Source organism: Rhinopithecus bieti, unplaced genomic scaffold, assembly GCF_001698545.2.
Source record: "Rhinopithecus bieti isolate Rb0 unplaced genomic scaffold, ASM169854v2 scaffold_4553, whole genome shotgun sequence".
NCBI classification, from domain to species: domain Eukaryota; kingdom Metazoa; phylum Chordata; class Mammalia; order Primates; family Cercopithecidae; genus Rhinopithecus; species Rhinopithecus bieti.
The window spans coordinates 2463906-2488324 of NW_016804694.1; the positions used below are offsets into that span (position 1 = coordinate 2463906).

The 24419-nt window shown below is 49.2% G+C and overlaps 1 protein-coding gene across 1 annotated transcript in view; it reads right to left on the minus strand.

The window, feature by feature from the left end:
* Positions 1-24419, minus strand: part of MDGA1 (MAM domain containing glycosylphosphatidylinositol anchor 1) — a 65474-nt gene that overhangs the window by 29168 nt on the left and 11887 nt on the right. The window contains 1 exon segment of the mRNA XM_017870148.1: positions 4572-4711. Coding sequence (XP_017725637.1) covers positions 4572-4711 — 140 coding nt within the window.

Here is a 24419-nt window from a genome sequence, read left to right on the forward strand (position 1 = left end):
CAAAGGAAGTGTATAAATCACCTATGTGTGGTGTCTGGTATACATTAGTCATTCAACAAATTTCTATGATTATTAATATTGTCTTAGATTATAGGGAAATATCAAGGATTGCATGAGAAACCTGAGCCTGTTACTCAAGGTGCCAGAGTTTTAAGTAAAACAGACCAGTTTTAGATAACTAAGTCTAAGGAGTGGGGCAGAGGCAGGGGCAGTGGGTACAGACTTCAGTCTTTAAGTAGGGAGGCTTGCTTATTACAGAGACAGGGCAGGGAGCCCAAACCTGATGAACAGGTCAGGCCAGAGGCCAGAAAAGTAAGGCTGGGGAGAAGGGGTGAAAGGCAACCTTTCTTATGCAGGGAGGGACCACCCAGGACCACAGTGTTGGTGCTCTCGTCCCCTGCCCATATTTGACTCTACCCACATGGAGCTAGAGGTTACAAAACCTAGGAAAAGTTAGAGGCAGTTTCAGGCAAGACATACCAGATCAGAGAGTGCTTTGGAGAGATAATAGGGACATGAAAACATTTGATCCTTTTGTACTTGATGTTTTATGTTTACATAAAACATTTTGTTTGGATGGAGTTTGTTTACATACTGCTCAAGCCTTGGTATGCTTTATACATATGAGAGTTCCTACCTTTTTTCAATTCTACAAAATTCTCAGTCTTTATCTCTCTCTCTCTTTTTTATCACTAGAGATGAGGTCTTGCTCTATCACCCAGGCTGATGTGCAGTGGTACTCTTGGGCTCAAGGATCCTCCTGTCACAGGCTCCCAAGTAGCTAGGACTACAGGTGTGTGCCACCACACCTGGCTAATTTTTTTTGGGGGGGGGGAGAGCTAGGGTCTCACTATGTTGCCCAGGCTGGTCTTGAACTCCTGGTCTGAAGCAGTCCTCCCACCTTGGTCTCCCAAAGTGCTAGGATTACAGGTGTGAGCCACTGAGCCTGGCCCTTCATCTCTTTAAATATTGCCTCCTCTCTTTTTCTATTCATTCCTTCTTGAATGGCTAAATTTATGTTGTAGCTTCTCATTATATCCTCCATGTCTCTCAACTTCTTTTTCACACCTCCTGTCTCTTTGTCTTCCCTGGACTCCATTGGAAATGCATGGCTGATTTCCTCAGATCTATTATCCAATTCACTAATTTTTTCTTTAGCTATCTCTAGAGTACTGAGGCCAAATTTTTTAAAGACTATATTTTTATTTCTAGGATTTCTGTTTGCTTCTTTCTGTACCTAACTGATCAGGGTTTATAATCTCCTGTCTTATGGATTCTATTCCTTCCATAATCTCTTCCAATATTTAAAATTTTTTTAATTTTGAAGATCCTTTCAAATTGCTCTATTTTCTCTAGTTCCTCAGTTGTGAATTATTCACCTTGTTGGGTCTATGGACTAACTCTTCTGGCACTGTATTTTTTAATATTTTAAAATTTTACTCCACAGGTTTGTACTCAGTGAGATCATCTTCCATAGAAGTCCTATTTGGACCTTTATGGTCCTGTTTGTGGTGCAGATCTCATTCACTACTTGGGTAGAGGCGGTTGCCTATACCCAAGATCATGGGTTCATAGATTCTAAAACTTTTTTTGTTGATTTCTCAGGTTAGGGTTTCCTCACTATTTGGATATTGCAAAATACAGACAGGTTTAGGGTTATACTATATCATAGGTGGCTGCATTTATATCCACACCCTGAAGGACAGTCTGTTCCCTGCAGTGACTCTGGGCTGTAGGACAGAGATCTTCTGGTCCTCATTCATAGATGATGCCACTCTTGTTGAGCTTCCAGCTTTAGGTAGAGTTCAATTTCAGCTCCCAGCCATGGATGGACCTGCAGCCTCAATGCATACCCCTATGTGTGTGTTAATACAACTATCAGTACAGTGTGTATACAGTGCCAGTCTCTTCACGGGCTAGGTTCCTCAACTTCTGCTCCCTGCCATCACTGTAGATTTTGTCTGCATTTCTGGCCCCCAGATATCCCTCCTTCTCACAGCTTGTTTGGAGTGAGGCACTCCATGTTCCCTCAGTCCCCCATCTTGACCACTAAGTGGGTCATGAGATGGTATTTTCCTTGTTTTTCTAGTAGTCTGGATGCTCCATGAGAATAGAAACTATAGGGGCATCTTTAGGACCCATAACTTTGCTTACATGTAGCAGGTACTCAATAAATACTGCTTATAATGAAACAAGCAAAAAAGCTAGAAGGCATTTTAGGAGAGGCAAGCAACTGCAGCTAAAGCAGGAAGGTTGTACTTGGGGATGATGGGGAGGCAAGTCTAACTGGAGCACAGGGTGTGAGGAAGGTAGCAGTGGGAGATCAGACAAGAGAGGCAGGTGGAGGCCAGATTGTAGAAGGTCTTCAATGCCATCCCTAGGAGGTTGAATTAATCTGGTAAATGAAGGGGAGCCATTGAACATCTCTTAGCAGGGGAGTGATATGATGTAGCACAACAGGGGTTATCATTCTGGTAGCAAAGTGCAAGAACGGATTGAAGGGGGCCGGGTGTAGTGGCGCATGCCCATAATCCCCACACTTTGAGAGGGTGAGGTGGGAGGATCACTTGAGCCCAGGAGGTCAAGACCAGCATGGGCAACATGGTGAAACTCTGTCTCTGCAGCAAAAAAAAAAAAAAAAAAAAAAAAAATTAGCTGGGCATGGAGGCGCATGCCTGTAGTCCCAGGTACTTGGGAGGCTGAGGGGGAAGGATTGCTTGAGCTCAGAAGGTCAAGGCTGCAGTGAGCCTTATTGCACAACTACATTCCAGCCTGGGTGACACAGCAAGACCCTGTCTTGAAAAAAAAAAATAGATGGGAGGAGGGGTGAGGTGAGAGATTGGGAGGTCAGTTTAGAGTCTACTGCAATGGACCAAGGGACAGGACTGATAGGCTGACCTAGAGGGCTAATGAAGAAAAGAGAGGAGGAGACCCACGCAAGAGACATAAAAAGAAAGGCATGCCGGTACAGTGGCTCTGTAATCTCAGCACTTAGAGAGGCTGAAGTAGGAGAAATGCTTGAAGCCAGGAGTTCAAGACCAGCCTGGGTAAAATAGGACACCCTGTATCTACAAAAGAAAAAAGAAGGGAAAATGATCCAGGCATGGTGGCACACACCCGTGGTCTCGGCTACTTGGTCGGATGAGGAGGGAGGATCACTTGAGCACAGGAGGTCAAGGCTACAGTAAGCTATGATCTTGCCACTGTACTCAGCCTGGGCAACAAAGTGAGATCACATCTAAAAAAAAAAAAAAAAAGAAAGAAAAAGAAAACAAGGCCTCAGAGTCTGGCTAGATGTGAGGAACGAGAAGATGCAAGGCCAAATATGAGCCCAAGGGTTTGCACCTGGGTGGTAGAACGAACGAAGCCACTGATGGAAATAGAAAACCAGGTACACATACACATAGCCACAACCACACATGACCCATACAGGGACACATAAGGAGACACACACAGATGGCCAGTGCAGCCTTAGGGAGAAATGACCCAGCGGCCTCACTGGCTTGTAGGGAGGACCATCCATCCTTTAATGGTCACACCTGACACAGACATCGACCTAAATCCAGCAGCGTTGTTTTCCCTTCTAAAACATGCCTTTGAGAAGCAGCAGCAGTGATCATAGTTTTTTGTCCATCTGCCTGTCTCAAGGCCAAACCTACTAAAGCCATCTATGTTCCCAAAATGATCCAGGAAAAAGAATTTTGTATTTCACTGTCCTTTCTAGGATCCAATTGTCACCCTTTCTGCTGCTATTATAAAGGTCACAGCAGCTCACCAGCAAATTCCTCCCATACCTTCAGCCCACCTCCTCCCCTCAGCGATCATGGGCCACTGCTTCCTGCTTGAGCCATACACTTCATCTGTGACAAAATTCATCTGGCATTCCCAGATTCTTATTTTGTTTCTTTCTAATTGCTTTGGCTCTTTAAACCTCAAGGGTGTGAAGCTTGCCTGCCAGAAGCCTGAAGTAGATAGAGATCCCATTTTCTATGCTACTTGCCACTCCTGGAGTCCCCAAATCAAAGATGGACATGCTGGGAGGAAGCAGAGTAAGCTAAGAGGACACTGGTTCTGGATTCAATGTCTGCTTCCATCCTCACAAGAGCTACGTGCGCTTGGGAGTTTACCCAACCTCGCTGAGTCGCAAATTCCTCAGCTGCAAAACGGGGTCACTAATGCCTTCCTCACTGCACAGCTGTGAGGCCCCATGGGGAAAACACTGGAGAAAGTGCCTGGCACGGTGCCTGGCACATGGTCTGCCTGCAGACACATTAGAAGGTGCATCTAAGGATGTGTCTGCTCAACAGATCCGTGGAATGGAGTGGAATTGAACAACCGGCATTCTATTTTTCCCCTCAGCCATCAACGTTTTCAGGTGAATGAGCCCATAGCCTCCAGCCCTTCCCCACAGAGTTAATTTTCCAGCTATTTCCCCAGCCCCCATCTCCTGTTCTCTGCCTCCATGCTGTGGTGCATCATGAGTCCTCATATCCTGCTGTCTCTTCTTAAGTGCTGAGCCCAGGCAAGGTGAGGGCAGGAGGGGCCTGAGCAAGGCTGGGCTGGGGGCTTACCTGGGGTCGTGGGTGCCCAGTTACAAGGCACTGCAGCATGAGGGTGTCCCCCTCTCGGATGGTGTAGACGCGCTCACTGATATTGTCCTCTTTCACCACACACGCCTGGCCCGCATGCACGATCTGGGCCTGGGCTGGAGCTGGCAAGAGAGGATGGAGGAGGTTTAGAGAAGAGGCGCCAAGGCCAGAAGTCTGGGGCTCCCTCCTGAGTGTGTTGGGGACGAGTCAGCCCAGATCTCTCCAGGCCATTCCTCAGAGGCCTGCCCCTGCTGAGCCCAGGAAAGAATCCTCCCAGGACCCCCAGGCTAGAACCAGGAGGGCCAGGAACTCAGAAAAGGGACAGTTCCTCAACCCCTTGCGAGAGAGCTGTGCTTTTCAGTGGGCTGACTGTGTGAAGGGGCTTTGTCATCTGTACAGACCGGTCGTCACTCAGCATCACCATCTTAGCAGTCCTGGCGGTGGATGCCGTCGGCGCCCCTCCCAGCTCCCCAAGGTGACAGGTGCATCCATCCCCAGCTGCTGACAGCTCAGGGTACTCGCCTTCCTCAGGGAATTGCCTTTAGCCAAGACAGCTGCCTTGGCCAGAAATGCCTAGGAGATAACCCCCCTCTCCCTTGCAACACACACACACACACACACATACACACACACATACATACACACACACACACACACATACACACATACACACACACAAACACACACACAGAGGTGGGGTGACTATGGCGCTGTCATACTCCAGAGCTCCCCTGGAAACAGGCTGAGGCTAAGCTTCCTGAGCCACATCTTTGCTTGGCTGCCTCACTCATTCCCTCAGTTTCTCTTGAGAGCATTTTCCCAGCAAATAGCTTGCCTAGACCATAACTCCCCAGCCCCAACCATCTCAGGCTTTGCTTTTAGAGAGCCAAACCTAAGACATATAGGCACACACACACACACACACACACACACACACACACACACCCGGCTGCACATTGCCCTCCCCGAAGGCCTTCATTGTTTTTTCATTGCTCTCTGAGGCTGTGTCCAGCTTCTTCTCCAAGGCACAGAAGTGCTCACAGAACTTGAGGCCTGGGAGCTGGCAAAAGGCTGTGGCTCCTCCCTGACCTCTCTCACAGTGCCCAGGGCTGGGCTGTGACCCAGGCTGGGGGACCAAAGCTAGGATGTGGCTGGATGGGCCCAGTGGGAAATGACTGAACTTGCCAAGGTCATAGCCCCTGCCTCATTGTCTAGCCCCATTGTCCTAAAGGCAAACTAGGTCCCAGCCCCCCAGTGCTTAAACTCTAGGAAGAGGAAAAGACCCCAACTTCACAGGTTCTGCTCACAGCTGAGAAGGGAGAGAGTGAAGGTAGAAAAGCTGATACTGGGTATAAGGAACACAAGGAGGTACAAATGACATCCCTGCTCTAAAGAGGGGCACGGTGGTGTTAAAATAGAAATCATAAGAGTGATAGAACAGACTCTGTGGCTAAGAGATATCAAATTACAAACAGGACCTAAGGTCATGCCAGGCCCGGAATAAGTCACACCCCCTACACTTAAAGAATAAGCCATGTTCTAGTTGCCACAAGGCCTTCTGTTTTCTCTAGCAGCTAAACAAGCACTGGCCTGGAGATAAGCAATATTGAAACAATTGCAGACCATCTACTGCCAGACACTGACTAACTGGCCTCCTGTTCCACCAGCCATAACTACACCTTTGATCAGACAAGAGACTGATTTCAGTAGCTTTCTCCAGATAAAAGACCAGCAACCATGGACTGGTTCTGGCCAGTTGACAGAGGCTGCCCGCTAAGTGCCTTTGTGTCTTCTGTGTCACCTTTTGACACAGGCCAGATTATGGTGCATTTAAATGTTGTCTGCACCCCAAAGTGAACATAAGATGTATGTAACATGCACGTTTGTTTACTATGCATGTGTACATCCCCCTTTGGGAATATTCATAGCTCCTCCCATAACCTGTTGAAAATGTATATCTGGCCCACCTGTTCAGCAGAAATTCCTGTCTCACCTTTCCTCTTTCAAAGTGACTGCTTTCAGTCTCTGCCAGAGGCTACACTTCCCAGCCTGTCAGGATGGCCACCCCACAGGACTCAACCCTCTATAAGAAATAAAGTTCTCTTCTCTGAATTTATAATTCTCATGATTCCTCAGTTAACAGAGATAAGAAGATAAGAAGATAAAGCCAATACAGAAAATGTACAACTTCCTCCAGGAAATGTCCAACTTCCTCCAGGAAATGTCCCATGACTGACAGACACCTTCCTTCTTTATGTGTCTACGCTGTGCATCACTCCCCTAGTGCAACAACAAAGCATCAGGCCTGTGTTTCTGTCAAATTCAGGATTCTTGTCTTTCTGCCTACCAGACCTTGAGCTTTATCTTGGGATCTCCAGCACAAGGCCTGGAAAACAGCAGGTACTCAGCGAACACTGAATGAATGGATTTATAAGGATATCCCATGGTGAAGTTGCTGGGGGACATAAGAGAGATATAGAAGGCCCTAGGATGTCAGAAAACAGGCATCACCATCTTCTGGAGGAAGAACCACAGAAGGTTCCATGGAAGAGGTAGTTTTTGAACCAGGCCTCAGGGAATAGGGAGGCTCTGTGCTAGTTGACAGGGCAAAGTCCCAAATTATATTACACAGAGTAAACCTCTAGTGACCTTTGGACATGAGTTTTCTCATCTCTAAAATGAAGAGAACACTACCAACCCTAAGAACTCACAATGGCAGATGTGATGATAACACAGGATAAATGAAATATGCTTAGTAGAGTCGTAACGTGTTTTACAGATGCTGCAAGTAGGGCCTTCCACCAACACTGATGGGACAGACATGAACTAATCACAGAGGTAGAGTCCACAGAGACAGCCTGGTAGCAGGTCGCTAAACTTGGTCAGCAATTGGGAGTGACACAGGCTATGTTTAACAGTGAGGGTCTCTGCAAACAGTAGCGGGTTTGGTAAACAGTGGTAGCTGCTACCAACCCAGAGTCTGAGTGTCCAGGTGACCATCCTCTCTGCCTGGCTGCCACAGAGGAATGAACCTGGCTGGCTGTCAGGAGACAAGCAATGTACACCTTGAGCAAGCCAGTTCACCATCTTGGGCCTCAGTTTCCCTACCCATAGGAAGGGTAGATTAGATGACTTCTAAGGTCTTTTTCAACTCACACTTTCTATGAATTTTGTAATCAGCACATAGTCGTCCCTATATAAGATGCACTCTAGAATCTGGGAACTGGGCCCAAAACTGTCACCTCATGCAATAAAAATGCATGAACATCACCATACGTGAAAGAGATAGCCATCTGTGGCTGAAGTCCTCAGGAAATCTCATCAAGAAACAACCCACCAAAAGATGATGTGCATGCTGGTTGCTGATAAGACCAAGAGGCCTGGGGTGCCTCTCAACAAGGAAGACATCGATTTAACAGGCTCCAATGGAAGATAAGCTGTAAGCTTGGACACTGTGGCTTGCCTGTAGCAATGCAGTGTTGTAATGACAGAAGCTTTGGTGACAGATAAGGAATACTGAAAAAGAGCTGAACAGCTGGACTTTCTCAGGGCACAAGCTAGTACAGGCCAGGGAAGATGGGGCCTGATCGGCAGACACAGGGCCTCTAGTCACCTGACAGGTGTATTTCCCCACTGGAGATGGGGCCATGAGTGGATATCAGAGATGACATTGTTAAGATTATCCAGCTCCTGGGCAGATGTGATGACTCAATTACAATCCCAGCACTTTGGGAGGCTGAGGTGGGAGGATCACTTGAGCTCAGGAGTTCTAGACCAGCCTGGGCAACATAGTGAGACTCTGTCTCTACAAAAACTGCAAGAATTAGCCAGGCATGGGGGTGTGTGCCTGCAGTCCCAGCTATTCAGGAGGCTGAGGGAGGAGGATCATTTGAGCCTAAGAATTCAAGTCTGCAATAAGCTATGATCATGCCACTGCATTCCAGCCTGGGCAAGAGTGAGATTCTGTCTAAAAAAAAAAAGATGATCCAGCTCCCTTTGATGACCACCCAACTCTAAAATGCTAGAACCACTTTGGAAGAAATTTGGGCAGTACCTCCTAAAGGTAAATAGGTGTATAACCCATGATGTAGCAATTCCATTCCTGGATATGTACCCAGTAGAAATGAGTACTTATGGCAACCAAACAATAAGCACAAAAATATTCACAGTGGCTTTATTCACAATAGCTCAAAACAAGAACAACCTACATGTCATCCATCAAGAATTGTATGAGCAAATAAGTTCTGGTATCTTCATACAAAGGAATATTCACCGTAAGTGAAAAAGGTGAACTGTAGAGACATGACACTGTTGAATCTCACAGGCACAATTTGAGTGAAAGAACCCAGACACAAACATACAGTGTATTGTAATGCTAAAGACAGAAAAAAAAAAAGAATACATGGTGTGCGATTTCATTTATTCAAAACTTAAAACTGGAAAAACTTACCTTAGGGTAACAGAGGCCTAACACTGATTGCCCTTGGGTGGGGTGGGAGATTATTTGCTGGGAAGGGCATAAGAAAACTTTTTTTTTTTTTGAGATGGAGTCTAGCTCTGTCACCCAGGCGGGAGTGCAGTGGCATAATCTCAGCTCACTGCAACCTCTGCCTCCCGTGTTCAAGCAATTCTCCTGCCTCAGCCTCCCAAGTAGCTGGGATTACAGGTGTCTGCCACAACGCCCACCTAATTTTTGTATTTTTAGTAGAGATGGGTTTTCACTGTGTTGGCCAGGCTGGTCTAGAACTCCTGACCTTGTGATCCACCCTCCTCGGCCTCCCAAAGTGCTGGGATTACAGGCGTGAGCCACTGCACCTGGCCAAGAGAACTTTCATGGGGAGAAGAAGAGAGATGGAAATGTTGGACATTTTGATCTGAGTGGTGGTTGTACAGTGTCTGGATACACAAGTAAAAGCATATCAAGGTATCTGCTTTGGACTTCACCATATTATACCTTCTAAATTACACCCCAGTTTTTAGAAAACAGCATCTACCGTCCTGGGATGGTATTAACCATTGAGATTATCCAGGATAATCCATTTACTATTACAGCTCCCTTTATTCTCACTCTTACTTGATGAGCCACTTCCCATTGCTGATTTGGTTCCAGGTACAGTTTTCCTTCTGAAATGAGTCCTCACTAGTAGTAAATTACCTAGTGCCCCTTGGCCTTGGCCTTTCCATGTGCTCATCACCCCCCACTGAGTTTCCTTAACATGAGTCAGCCTCCCATTGGCTCAGGTCACCCCTGGAATGGCCAGAACCATATCTCTGATCCTAAACCCCAAAGGGCCCCTGGCCCACTGAACCTCAGCCTCCATCCAGCTCCACACACCCTAGGGAGGCACTGCCTGCAGCAGCATCTCCTGATTCGGACGGCAACCTGGGCAGGGCTGTTTCCAGATACACCATGACATAATCCTTTCATTCAGTCTGTCGAACAATAAGTGCTTCTGGGCCAGGCGCTGTGCTGGGCGCTGGAGATACTGTCATGAAAAGCAAACAAGGGATGGCTCTCAAAGAGCATTGCTGGGGAGATGGACAGCAAAAAAGGAAACAGAAATGGACAGGGTGGTTTCAGAGTGTGTTAAATGCTATGATGACTCGAAAACAGGGGGATGTGATAAGGAACAGTGGAGAGAGAAAAGGTCTGCTTTAGAGAGATGGAAAGCACACAGCTGTGGAGTCACATGATCTGGGGCCCATTCCTGGCTCTGCTACCCACTAGCTGGATGATGCTGTGTGATGCTGGGCAAATTACTTAACCTCTCTGAGCCTCGGCCTCTTCATTTATAAAATAAGAACAATAATGCCTTCTCCCAGGGCTGGTATGAGGGGTTAATGCAATATATGTAAAACACCTGGTCAAATAGTATGTGCTCTCTCCATAAATGACAGCTCCCAAGATGATGAAATAGGAGCAAGAGATAGGGAAAGGGGACCACCTGCTGTGCACCCCTACACATGCAACCCAGGGGTGGAAATGCTCCAAGCAGACATTAAACGGGTAGGGGTGTTTCATGAATATGTTCAAAATTCATGCTGAGGGCTGTGCAGGGCTTCAGAGGGTTGGAAAGTGGGAAGGACTGGAGCCCTTCCCCAAGCATCCCCCTTCTCATGGTACTAGTGCACTTGGCTGTGTGGCTTTCAGCAAGTTACTTAAGCCTTAGTTTTCTCATTTGCAAAATGGGGTTGTTGTGAGGAATAAATAAGGAAACTCAAGTAAAGTGTTTAAAACAGTGCCTGGTACGCAGTAGGCAATCTAAAAATGTCAGCCAGCATTATTATTCTGTAAATGATCCTGCACTCCTCTCAAGAACACACATCCCCTGCAGCCTTCAAGCCCTTTGCATGAGAGGACCTTGCCTTCTCTGTCACAGATGATGAGGGTTGGTACCTTCCTGGGGTCCACTGTACCTTTCCAAGCTCCTTGCCTCAGTTCTGTGAAGCAGAAAGGGAAAGTCGCATTTAGCCCCATTGGCAGAGAAGGAGACCAACGCCTGGAAGAGGAAATGTCTCGTCCAAGTCACTCGCTGAGACAGCAGCACAGCCAAGACTCAAACCCAGGCCTTCCACCTGCTAACTTGGGACTCTGTTCACTGTCCCCAGGAATTTCAGAGGCATGGCTGGATTTGATCATCTTTGCCTGATACCATATTGGTGGATAAAAAACTGAACAGGATTTCAGAACCAAGTATGTTTCCTTGCCTCTGGTCTATGAGACTTTGCTATTTTACTCTCCTGATTTCTATCAACAAAACCCCATGGAAAAGGAAAACAGCCTCTCCCAACCTGTGTGCCACAGAGTGTTCACTGATAGTCCATCACAGACGATCTTCACTGTCAAGTAAGGATACTGCATGTTCTTTCTCTCGCTCTCTGTGAGAAAGACTTAGCACACAAAGTATAGTATTAAAGGCTCTGAAAAGTCCTGCAGTAAACACATCCATGTAACTTGGTTTCACTCAGTGCTTTCTAAATGTATTTGGCCATAAACCCCCTTCTTCGCAGAGCACTTCAACATCCTGAGAGACAGCAATGTTTTGTAAAACTAGTGGAGAAAACCTTAATACAAAACTGACAGCTGAGGAGTTAACACACCCCTCCCCAGCCCCTTAGTTGAGAACAGCCAAGTGGCCTGAGACATGTCACCTTTGGGGCAGCATCCTAATGTGCACAGCCGAGGCGGAATGCTCCTGGCCTATCAGCTTACTCTTTTCCTCCCCAAAAAGTATACACCCAAGGTGTACAGGTATGGTGGGGGCTTCCAGAACCCAGTAGGCCCAGTGAGGAAGCCACAAACTCTCAGGGAGTCAGACTAAGACAAACTCCAACCTGCCAACTAAGGATCCAAAGAGAATTCTCACTGGAATGGGGGAATTTCATCAAAGATCCCCATCCCCTCCCTATAAGAGAATCCATGCCCAGCTGCTAGCCACAGGTAGGGGTACTGCCAAATGCACATGGATACAACACTAGGGTGAGGGCCAAACAAGACAGACAGCAAGACAAATGGAAAACCTTGATTAAAAGCACCTTCAGGCCTGTAATCTCAGCACTTTGGGAGGCCAAGGTAGGAGGATCGCTTGAGCTCAGGAGTTCGAGACCAGCCTGGGCAACATGGTGAAACCCCATCACTACCAAAAATATAAAAATTTAGCCAGCATGGTGGTGCACACCTGTGTTCCCAGTTACTCGGGAGGCTGAGGTGGGAGAATGGCTTGAGCTCAGGTGGTGGAGATTGTAGGGAGCTGAGACCGTATCACTGCATGCCAGCCTGGGTGAAAGAGTGAGACTCCATCTAAACAAAAGAAAAACAAAAGTTCTTTCAGGCTGGGTGCAGTGCCTCATGCTTGTAATCCCAACATTTTGGGAAGCTGAGGCAGGAGGATTGCCTGAAGCTAGGGGTTCAAGACCAGCCTGGGCATCAAAGCAAGACCCCGTCTCTATGAAAAAATTTTTTTTAATGAGCTGGGCGTGGTGCCACATGGCTGTAATCCTGGCTAAGAGGGAAGATTGCTTGAGCTCAGAAGATCGAGGCTGCAGTGAGCCATGATTGCACCACCGCACTCCAGGCTGGGCAACAAAGCAGGACCCCTATCTCAAAAAAACAAAAGCTCAGCCAATAATCAATGAAGAGGACCGTTGCCTTCTTCCTGCTTCCGGCTCCTTCAGGGGAAGTGAGTCTGCGGGCTGGGAAACGACCAAAGAGCAGGGTGAGGGAGGGGCAAGGAAACAAAAGGAGAAGGAAGGGCTGCAAAATTCCCCGCCCAGAGTTAGTTCTATCTGCCCACAGATGACAGAGCAAGTGCCACCACCTCAGCCACCTCCCAGAAGCATCACTGAGTGTTCTGGATGGAGAGGTACAGAATTGCGATCTGTGTTCTGGTCCTGGTTTCCTTCAGACAGTCATTCAACAAGCCCTTATCAGTATGAGGTGCTAAACTTGATTCTGAGGTAACAGGGAGCTATGGCACTCAGGCTCTGCACTAGGGAAGCGAATAGCTGGAAAAGCTGAATAAGAACGATGCCTATAAAGGCCTACTGAGAGGCAGAGAGGGAGCAGGGAGGGATTGCAGTGAACTAGAGACTAGTGCTGTCTCAGGCCTCACCCCACCCCCATCCCCATAATATAACATTAACTGCAATAGCTACCCTTTATTGACATTTACTCTGCCAGCAATATATTGAGTGCTTTATATCTTTTATCGTATTTATTGCTCCTAACAAGCCTATTACGGTTCGGACTTTTCAGATGAGGAAGCTGAGGTTCAGCAAGGTTATAAAAGTTACCCAAGGACACCCCATTGGTCTGGAGCCTGTCTGATTCTCCATCTTTCATGCTAACCCCCATGCATTTCCACTTCCCAAGTGCCTAGCCCAGTGCAGGGCTCACAGCTCAGGACGGAGTCTCCGCGTTCCTGGTAGGACCGACGCTGTGCAGCATCCTCAGAAACCATCCCTCCCTCGCCGTGACACCTCTCGCCCTCCCCGATCCTGGTACGCACGTGTTTATTGATCCTTTTATGCATGTAATGCAAATGGACACTTAATAATTTAGCGGAGTTAACAGTGCTGAAATATTAACAGGCTTTTCTCTTTTAATTAGCTGCTCAGAGAATGGTGGCCGGGGGCCTGGGAGGAGGCTTTCCTGGGCAGGCGCCTGGCCTGCTCCACCTGGGCCTCCTTCTGCCAGGGATGATGTTCCAAGCCTCTCTGCAGACTGTGAGCCATCGAGCGTGGGCCTCTCGGGAAAATTAACCCTGCCCTTCTGTGCTCACTGCATCGGGGTTTGCTCTGCCCTTACCACAGTCCCGCTCTCTGCAGAGATGGCTGGAGCCTGTCCTCTGTTCACCACCAGCCGGGGGTGGACCAGGTGACTTCTCAGGGGTGCTCTGAGGCTGGAGAGGGCTCCAGTTCTGTGCTAGGAAAGCCGGCTTGAAACAGCCCCAACTCACCCACACCATCTCCTCCAGCCTTGCCCTAATGCAGAGCATCTTGAGGGAAAGCAGCAACAGACTTTTGGCCCATCCAGTTCTGGTCATTCTCTCTTCGGTCATTAGACCCATGTTTGAGTCCATTCCCTTCCCATCCTCCCTCTCGCTCCCTGTCCTCTCAGTCCCTCAAAGGGCACACACAATCACCTTTTAATTTGCCATTGATTCATTAATTGGCTTTGTAACATTTTCTGAGCACCTATTATGTGAAATCTCCTGCCCTCAGCGCTGGGACACAGAGCCAAATGAGGCATAGCCCTTCTGGGCGAAGAACCTCTGCCCTCTCCCTGCTACAAACCATATTAAAGCCTGTTCCCTGATACAAGGCCTTTTTTGCTCATCAAAACCAAATCCATATTCAGCCAACCTTCCCTTTGGCTGCAAAAATCTCTCCCTAACCAGAGTGCATGTGTCTCTGACCTCTGGGTACAAGGGCGCTGTCACTGAATACGGCAACCAGCCACAGCTGAAAGCTTCAGTGTGCAGGCCGCCACCCTGCAACCACAATTGAGTGCAAAAACAAGCTCTGCTTTCATAGTCAGATGCAAGCCTGCTACAGTTTGCACGGCCTTGTTCCATTTGCAGACACTGCCACTGTGGCGCCTGGAGCTTCTGGGAGAGGCTGGCGCCCTTACAACTCTCCTCTGCTGTAAGTGCTGGCCGGTCCATTATGTCCCATTCCCTGGGGATGTTCAGCACCACTGTGCCCACATCCTGATCTCACTGGAAGGCACACAGGTATGGAGAGTGGCAGGTGATGCTCATAGAATCTTCACTGTCTATCAATGGAAGTCTAATCTGCACACCCACTTATAGAACTAGAGGGTGTCTGGAAGGCCACCAGGAAAGCCCTTTAATGAGGACTTTTAGGTCTCCTGATGAAAACTATAAAGGGACTTTCTCCTGGTGGGTCCCAGGATGCCAGAATTAAAACTGTTAATGACAGCCGGGCGCGGTGGCTCACGCCTGTAATCCTAGCACTTTGGGAGGCTGAGGCGGGTGGATCACTTGAGGTCAGGAGTTCGAAACCAGCCTGGCCAACATGGTGAAACCTCATCTCTACTAAAAATACAAAAAATTAGCCGGGTGTGGTGGTGGGTGCCTGTAATCCCAGCTACTTGGGAGGCTGAGGCAGAAGAATCACTTGAACCCAGGAGGTGGAGGTTGCAGTGGGCCGAGATCGCGCCATTGCACTCCAGCCTGGGCGACAGAGAGAGACTCCATCTCAAAAAAGCAAAAACACAACAAAAAACCGTTAATGATGGACATAGGTCATCTCCAATCAGTAAAGGCAGGACGAGTTGGGCAACGCTTGATCAGAGGCTTTAAATGCAAATCTGAGAGGGCTGCTCAACGACATAGGATGAGGGGTAGGGAGGAGTGCTCTGCCTTTTACTCAGTGACCAAGTGACCTTGGGAAAGTTGTTTAACCTCCTTTAGCCTCAGTTTCTTCATCTGCAAAATGGGAATAATACTACATCTCAGGCTTCGGTGGAGATAACTTTTGGGTTGTCGTGAGGATTCGATGAGAAAATGCATATCGGGTACATCGCACAATGACTTGTAGTCAGCAGGTACTTAATAAATTTCAGTTCCATTTCCATTTAATAATATAGCCCAGGATGCTCTGGGAACCTATTCCAAAGTCTTGCAAGAAAAAAATGTGAAACTGAATGAGGTCTACTTTGGAGGATTACCAGGAGTTTGTAATCCTGAGAGATCGGAATATTAAGGTGGGCTGAAAGTAGTAATCACTGGGAGGAAAAGCTCTCCCCGTGAGAATATGTAAGATGACAGTAGAAAAGAGAGGCTTCCACCCATCAGGGCAGAGAATGACTTCTAGGATCCCAACGTCTGAGCCTTCCTGGCCCAGGGATGTGGGACCCATGGAAGGAGGGTTACTCATGGTTACTCATGTAAAATTTCCTTTCCTGGATCCCAGAAAGGAAAGTTCTAGCCCCACCAAGCTCTGCTGGTCTTGGAGACCCCATCTCCAAGATTCACTTGGCACCAGTCCCTGGCAGCAGCCCAGGGTCTAGATCTGACCAAGCCTGCACCTGTCAAAGCATACCTATTGAACCAAGCCCACGGAAACAGTAATTTCTGGGTGACTCGAGGCAAATCATTTACCCATCTAGTCTAGAGCCTCAGCTTCCTAACTATAAAATGGACATAACAGGGCTCCCTATTGTGAGTGTGAAACCCACTGAGAATGGAATGCCCTGTGCACAGTGCATGCTGCCTAGTAGATACGCTAGAAGTACAGTTGGAAGGGGCTGGAATAAAACTAGACTCATGCTTCAGAGTGTGTCTGCTCTAAGAAGGTCCTCCTATTCCAGAGTGGAGCCTGACAGCCCCAGGTCTCTAGGAGTCTGCAGCACAGTCGCTAGGGATAGTGCACCACCAGGGTAGGACTGGAGACACACTGCCAGATCCAGGCCTCCAACCCAGAAGGCAGAGCCTGGGCCAGGATGTGGGGATGGCAGTGGCTTTGCTAAAGCAAGAAGTCCCCAAAGCACCACCCGATCAAAAAGCCCAGTGAGGCAAAGGGATGGAACATGGCTGTCTCCAAGGCCCACAGGGCTAAACCCCAACCCTCAAGCAGGCTCAGCGTGGGGTTCTGGCATAGGCCTGGATGTAGGGGCCAAAGGGAGAAAATGAGGCTAAGGCACTGGATTTGGGCTGCAGTGGGCATCTGGGGACCCTGAGCCCTCACATAAGAATGGACGGAGATAGGTGGCAGGGAGTCCTTTCCACATAGTGCAATAGAAAAGCAACCAAACCTGGCTGGCCATGATGGCTCATACCTGTAATCCCAGCACTTTGGGAGGCCAAGGCTGGTAGATTACTGGAGGTCAGGAGTTCAAGACCAGCCTGGCCAACATGGTGAAACCCCAACTCTACTAAAAATACAAAATTAGCTGGGTGTGGTGGCTTGCGCCTGTAATCCTAGCTACTCGGGAGGCTGATGCAGGAGCATTGCTTGAAGCCGGGAGGCGGAGGTCACAGTGAGCTGAGATTGCACCATTGCACTCCAGCCTGGGCAAAAAGAGTGAAACTCCGTCTCAACAGAAAAAAAGAAAAGAAAAAAAGAAAAGAAAAGAAAAGAAAAGCAACCAAACCTGCAAGAACTAGTTAGAAGCTCCACTCCAGCACTTAACTTGCCTAAGCCCCCATTTCTCCATATAAAACAGAGGCCAATAACATTAGGCTCATAGCGTCTTATTAAGTGAGATGACATTTAAGAAAGTATCATGTAAACTGTAAAGTTCTGCATAGATCAGGTCTTATTATTATTAGGTGCCAAACGACCCAAGTATGGCTTCAGGAGGTGCAAATTGGAAGTTAAAAAGCAGGCCATAATGCACCTATTAAACCAGTGAAAATAAATTAAAATGATAAAATCCATTGTGGCCGGGCTGTGCACAACACCAGCTCAAACTTTCTGTCACACAACCCGACAGTGCGAAATGAGAACCATAAAACTGCTCCTATCCTATGACCTATTAGGCAATCTCACTTTGGGGAATCGGCCCCAAGGAAATAATTTAAAAGGAAAAAGTAATTCACATAAGGATATTCATGGCAGAGCTATTTAAAAGAAAGGGAAATTGGCTCCTACCCAAACGCTCAGCAGCAGAGAAACGGTGACCCGAACTCTAGCACATCGATGCAGGGGGTGCCCTGCAGCCATTAAAGTGACAGGTCTGAGGGCTCAGTCAATAACAGGAGACGTGTGTAGGAGATAAAGTCAGCCGAGAAAGCAGAACGGACCACTGTTTACCGCTATGTAAAAATATATTGACAGGTGTGGGCAGGGAGTTTAGAATGAATGGTTAATGTTTGATAGTCACCGGGCTTCTTTTTTTCCTATGAAGTTGTTTAAGTGGATAATAATAACAATAACAGCAATGAAAACAAATCCATCTTGCAGCTTGAGAGCTTGTGAGGACTTGGCCATAGTAGCACAGAAAGGAAGGGAAGGATAGCATTTCTGGGGGTTCTCCCACAGCCAGGCAGACTCTGACCCCCCTGACCTCGGGTCACTGTGGGTCTGTGGGTAGAGCTCCGGCTCATGGAAAACACCCCACCCAGCTGCAGGGGGAGATAGAGGTGCTGCACCCCAACTTCTAGTAACCCCTAAAGCCATCTCTACATATGGAGTTACCTGATTCCTCCAGGCCAGGCCTTGGCCTCAACCCAGGAGACCACAGGAAAATTAGCTCTGAGGTTAAAGAACCAGGGAGCAGAAATGTAACAAGGACCTCATTAGCTTTATGGCTCCTCCATCCACTGACCTCCAGCAGCCAACTTTCACTGCCCCCCAGTACCCCCAAGGGTTGGGAGCCACTCCTCACCCCCTCACACCTGTATTAGTGGGAACACGTTGTCTCCCGTTAACCAAGTATCAGCCAGAAATCTGGGAGCCATCGATGACCTCTCTCCCCCTCCCACACCCCACACCCAATTCACCAGCAAGCTCTGTCGGCTTGACCTTCAGAGCCAGTCCGGAATCTGCCCCCCTGCGATGCCACCCTAGTCTTAGCCCCCACTACCGAGGCCTGCCTGGATTATGACAGCAGCCTCCTGATAGGTCTTCCCTGCTTCCTCCCTTGCCTGCTGTAGCCTGTTCTCCACGTGCAGGCAGAGGATCCCATTTCTCCTCTGCTCTCCCTGCCATGACTCCCATCCCACTTGGAGTCAAAGCCAATGCATTTTCAACAGCCTGCCATGCCCTCTGCCATCTGCTCCCGGCCCCACTTCCCGTTCTACCGCCCTCCCCACTCCAGCCACATTGCCCTCTTTGTCAGTCTTCAAGCAGGCCTGGCCCTCTCCCACCTCAGGGCCTTTGCACTTACAGCCCCACCCCCTCCCCACTGCTTGGATTGCTCTTCCCCAGCTTTCCTGAGCCTGCTCCATCCCTTCCTTCAGCTGTCTTCTGAGAGGCCGTCCCTGGCCTCCCTGTTTAAGACAGCCCGCCTGCCCTCACCTCCATCACACTCAATCCCTTTCCCTGATCAAATCAACACCCTGCATATTAAATAGTCACTTGTTTATTCTCTTTCTGTATCCTTTTCAAAAGGCGAGCACCCCTGGGAGCAAAAGCACATTAAATCCCTTAAAGGGATGAACAATCTATTTTTTCAAGCATCAATTCAGGAAACATAAAGTTTAGGAACATATTTTATTTAGCATCAGGTATATTTATAAATTGGGAAACACAATACCTGCCCTCCTGCTTAAGTAGTCTCTCATTTTTTCTCCATCACTGAAGGGTTTCCTCTCCTTTTTTGCCTAAAATTTTAGAAACCACATAAGTGGCAGGCTCCATAGGATCTGATTATAATGCTGAGCCTCTGAACAACTTGTAAATGACTTGAAATTGAGTAGGTTGGGGGAGAAAAAAGGACTTGCGGATGGAGAAGGACAACTGGACCAGAGTTCAATCACAGCCAGGGACAGCAAAGCCCCTATCAGGAGACAGCTGAGGGCTGTGGATGCGGGAGGAGGGAGGCTGCCCCCTGGGAGGAAAATGGGGTCTGAAATGGACAGTGGGTGGGTGGCAGTAAAGGGCTGGTACAAAACACCTGTCTCCCAGCCTGTACAGTAGCTAAAAGGGAAGATTCTTGCTATAAACTTCCCCAAACGGAAAATGGAAGGAGGACTGGAATTCTTCTGCCCTTCCTCCTGGGCGAGGGCCTCAGTCTTGTTCCCTCTCTGTCCCAATATTGTGTCACGTGCCTGTACACAGAGCCTCCCATGCCGCCTCCCTGGTGGCAGCCTCTGTGCCTCAACCAATGACAGCGGCAGCTTCCTGAGCCTGGCCTCGGCGGTGGAATCACTCACTTAGCAAACCCTCCTCCGAGCAGTGTCGGTCATTGACTCCCACATGCCAGGCACATGGCTTCCCACGCATTCCTCATTTCCCCTTTATCACAGCCCTCTGAGGAAGGTACCAGTATTTACCCTGTCTTGTGCATGGGGTAAGTGAGGCACAGTGCAACACCTGCCCACGATCACATGGCTAGTGAGTGGCCGAGCAGACCTCCACCCCAGGTCTGTTTCAGAAGCCTCTGGTCCTATCCTTCCGGCCACACTGCCTCCCTACCTGAACGAGATGGTTATTCATCGACTTCGTTATATTTAGTTACTTGATTCTGAAATTAGACCTCGATGGTGTCATGGAGCCTGGCAAGTCATGTGCGACAGTTGACCTCAGAGCTGCTAGTTGCTGACACCTCAGTGTGAAGAACTTCTCTGGTTACTCCCCTCCCCGGGGGACGCTAACACACCAGGGAAGGCAAAGGTGGGGACGGAAGGTGAGCTATGCGGGACCACTTGCCTGACCCTTCCCAGAATCCTCCTCTCCAGCTGCCATGGCACTCTGTGGAGGCCTGTGCCCTGACGGGGAAGGCAAAGTGGGGCCAAAGGAAGCAATCTGGGAGAAACGAAGCCAGCTTTCTCAGAGGCATCAGCCCTGAGACCCTCAGCTACTAGGGCTACCCTTAGAAGGGAGAAGCACCTCCCAAGAGGAAGTGAGAAGGGTTGAGCAGAGATGCATGAAGGAGGTGACAGAGGTATGCAGAGGGTGGGAGGAATACCAGTGAGGAAACTGAGGCAGATGAAGACCAGACCCTGCAAGCACTAGACACGCAGCAGCACTAGTCCAGTGCCCGGCAAACAGCATGGACTTAATACAGCCAGAATTGTAACTAGTGTAGCTGCTCAAAAGAGTCCCTGGTTAGGACACCAGAGAGCCCCAGTTTGCTCCGGCTGGGAAGGAAGCATGAGCACTGGATCGGAAGGCCGTGCCGGAGCTCTCCACGCTGCACCAGCACTTTTCAAAGGTGCCAGCTCCCCTCTGGGCCTCAGCAGCCCCCCTGCCCCTCAGCCCAGCTGGGGCCACTGTCTCCACACACCCAGCCCAGCCCCCAATCTGGCACGGGTGCAGCGGGTGAGCACACACCTGGCGCAGGCCCCAGTGCCCGGGAGAGAGGCTCCGAGCAGGCGGCTTTGTGTTTTGTGAAAACCAAATCCACAACTGAGCTCTCCAGCCAAGCAGAGCCTGCTGGGAAGGCTGGTGGACCTCCCTCCCTGTCCCCTACTGGGGTCCACCCTTCCTCCTCAGCCCCCGACTCTCAGGAACCCTGGGCAGGTCCAGCTGCCACCCAGGCTGGCATGGGGGGTTAAAGGGGACGGGTCTGGGGCTAGCTCTGGCAGTGCCTGGGTTTGCCCTCCTACCCTGACCCCCTTCCTGCCTGGAATAAATTGGAATACAAATCAGAGGGAAACGCTCTCCTCTGTTTGAACAAATTGCTATGGATTCCTCCCTGTCTCAGGTCAGGGCTCGCGATGGGGGATATTTTCACTTGCGGACTGCTAATAGACTCAGGAGAAGCTGCTGGATCGATCGAGGCCAGGAAAATTAGCCAGGAGCTCCAGGCCAGCTTCGGCCCGCCCCTGCCCCCCACTTCAGGTCTCCTGGGAAGGGTGATGGGGTCATACCCAGGCTGGACATAAGTCCCTGACTGATGACCCAGGATGCTGGATGCCTGTGCCCACCCCCTGCCTTGCAACCAAGGCAAAGGCCATCTGGAGGGCAGTGAGATAAAAGTGGACCCAGAGAAGCCCCCAAAGAGGTCTGCAGGCCCCCCTACCACACATATACATAGTTCCCTACACATACATACATGTTCTTTTGTGCAACATCGTCACACATATACACACCTACAGCACACACATGCCATTGTATATTACATGCACAAAAAATACAAATAATGTGCACTCGCATGAGGCAGAGAGAACCGGAGGAATATATTACAGCTTCTGTTGACATACCCAGCGAGAGAAGTTTATCTCACACCAGTGGCCCCCATACACAGATACACATACGCACTGATCTCCAACAGAAGACGGGGAGGGGACAATGCGGGGATGAAGCCCACCCTCACCCCAGCCAGACTTTGCAGCCCCTGCTCCCTGAAGTCCCCAGAAAGGAGGGAGTGAACCAGACAAGGGCGTCAGTGCTTTGAGCATATCAGGGCATCCCTCAGTAGCAAGCTCTTCCTAGTATCACTTGAGGCCACTTTGCCAGCAGGCACAGTAAAGGAGGTGCATGGCTTGATCAAAAGAAAGTACTCATGTCCCCTGCCTACTGCCCTTGCCTACATCACATATACACACCCCTCAGGAAATGAGAATCTAGATCTGGCTTGGGAGATGGATGTGGAAGAGAAGAGAGTATTCACTGGCAGATACAGCAGGGCCATCAGCTTGGTGAGACCCTTCACCTCTGACCATTGGTTTCTGCCTCTAAAAACTGAGCAGGTAGGCTGGGTGCAGTGGCTCACGCGTGTAATCCCAGCACTTTGGGAGGCCGAGGCGGGTGGATCACCTGAGGTCAGGAGTCCGAGACCAGCCTGGCCAACATGGCGAAACCCTGTCTCTACTAGAAATACAGAATTAGCTGGGTGTGGTGGCGGGTGCCTGTAATCCCGGCTACTTGGGAGGTTGAGGAGGGAGAATCCCTTGAACCCAAGAGGCGGAGATTGCAGTGAGCCAAGATCATGCCCTTGCACTTCAGCCTGGGCGACAGAGAGAGACTCCGCCTCAAAAAACAAACAAACAAAAACAACAAAAAACTGAGCAGGTAGAAACAGGCAACCTCTAAGCCCATTACCTCTGACCTTCCATGATTCCAGGCTGAGCCCCCTCTCTGCTGTGTGGCCTGAGAACTTCTCTTGCTTTCTCTGGGCTTCAGATTTCTCTCCTGACAAATGATTAGATTTTCCCTAAGATTCACCCCGGCTCTGTCACTCGATGAGTCTGTGATTCTAGATCATCTCCTTCTTGCTCTCTGCTGTATCCTCAGCACCTAGAACAGAGTCTGGCACACAGGGGAGGTTCAATACATATTGAATTAATTAATCTCAGGTCCCAGTTATTAGAGAAGAGACAAATATACAACAGGGTGGAAGTGCTGCTCTGAGCCAGACTCAGGAGGCTCAGGTATATTCAGGGGTGCAGGCCACTCTGGTCACAGCCCATGGCTTGGCTCCTGGGCAGGGAAGTAGACAGAATGCAGTCGACCTTACTACTCTCTGACCCCTAACAATTGTTTCACCCAGAATCCTGTCTACAGGGAGAAGGAGTGGTCTTCTAGGCTAGACTGTCCCCACCTCTATGTTGGTTTTAAATGCAGTGGGGTGGAGAACATGGTGCCTCTCATGGCAATGCCCAAAGGACCCTGTAGATTCTGGGTGTGTCCTCAGTGATGCTCAACCCCGTCCTCCGCAGGTATAAGGCATCCTTCCGGGACAGCCTGAATTATATCAGGAGAGCCTTGGAGAAATCAACACACTTGGTTTCTGACTACAAAATCCAAGGAAGCAAATGAGCAGTGCGCAGGTCTGGTGGCTGCAGGGGAAGAGTTTTCAGCCTGGAATGGAAGCTTGTACATGCAGCCCAGAACATGAGATCTAAAAACAAAGAGCTCCACACAGCAGGCTGGCTCTGAAAAAGCAAGACCATGGCTTAGGCAAGATGTAATACAGACTGCTGCTGCCCCACCTGCACCCCCTTTCCTAAACACTTCAGTGCGCCACCAGCCAACTCCCAATTGCCAATGCCTGTGGGCACCTCTCTGCCTGAGGGCCATCTCTGGCCACTAGAGCTTGCGCTGCCTGTGTGTGCAGTCGTTTAGGAGTACCGGGAATTAACACCCCCAGAAGCAGCCTCGTCCAATGACAGACACAGGGTGGGTGTATACATGCCCCAGTTCCCTCACCCCATGGTGGAATAACTCTGAAGTGTGTTTCACAGTGTACCGGAGTTCCCCCATGGGACAGCGATGTAACTGACTTGATAAGGCATCTTTCATTGGTTTCCTTTGCTTCCCTGTCTCGCTTCCCCATTCCTCTACCAGAGTTTCCTGGACTTACCTCCCATATAATTACAGCATTCAGCTCCTTATCTCAGAGTCTACTTCTGGGGGAACCCAAACTAAGACTATGAGTCCAAGTGTGTTTTGACTGTCCATGGTGTCCACTATGAAATTTCTCACATGGCCACAACACAGAGTCCACATATTCCCTAACGACCCCTCTACACACATATCAAATACCCCACCATCATCCTCTTCCTCTACCCATCACTCCCCTGGAAACCTCCTTGCCTGAATCTCATGGCTCAAGATCCAACTCATCTGATCAACCAACCTGTGTCGGGTATTCCCAAAGTAACCTTCTGGAAACAGTGGCAGTGCTTCTGCCAGCTAACTTGTTAATAACTCTAAAGTGGAACTTATAGGCAGTGTGACAAGATGTTGGACCCG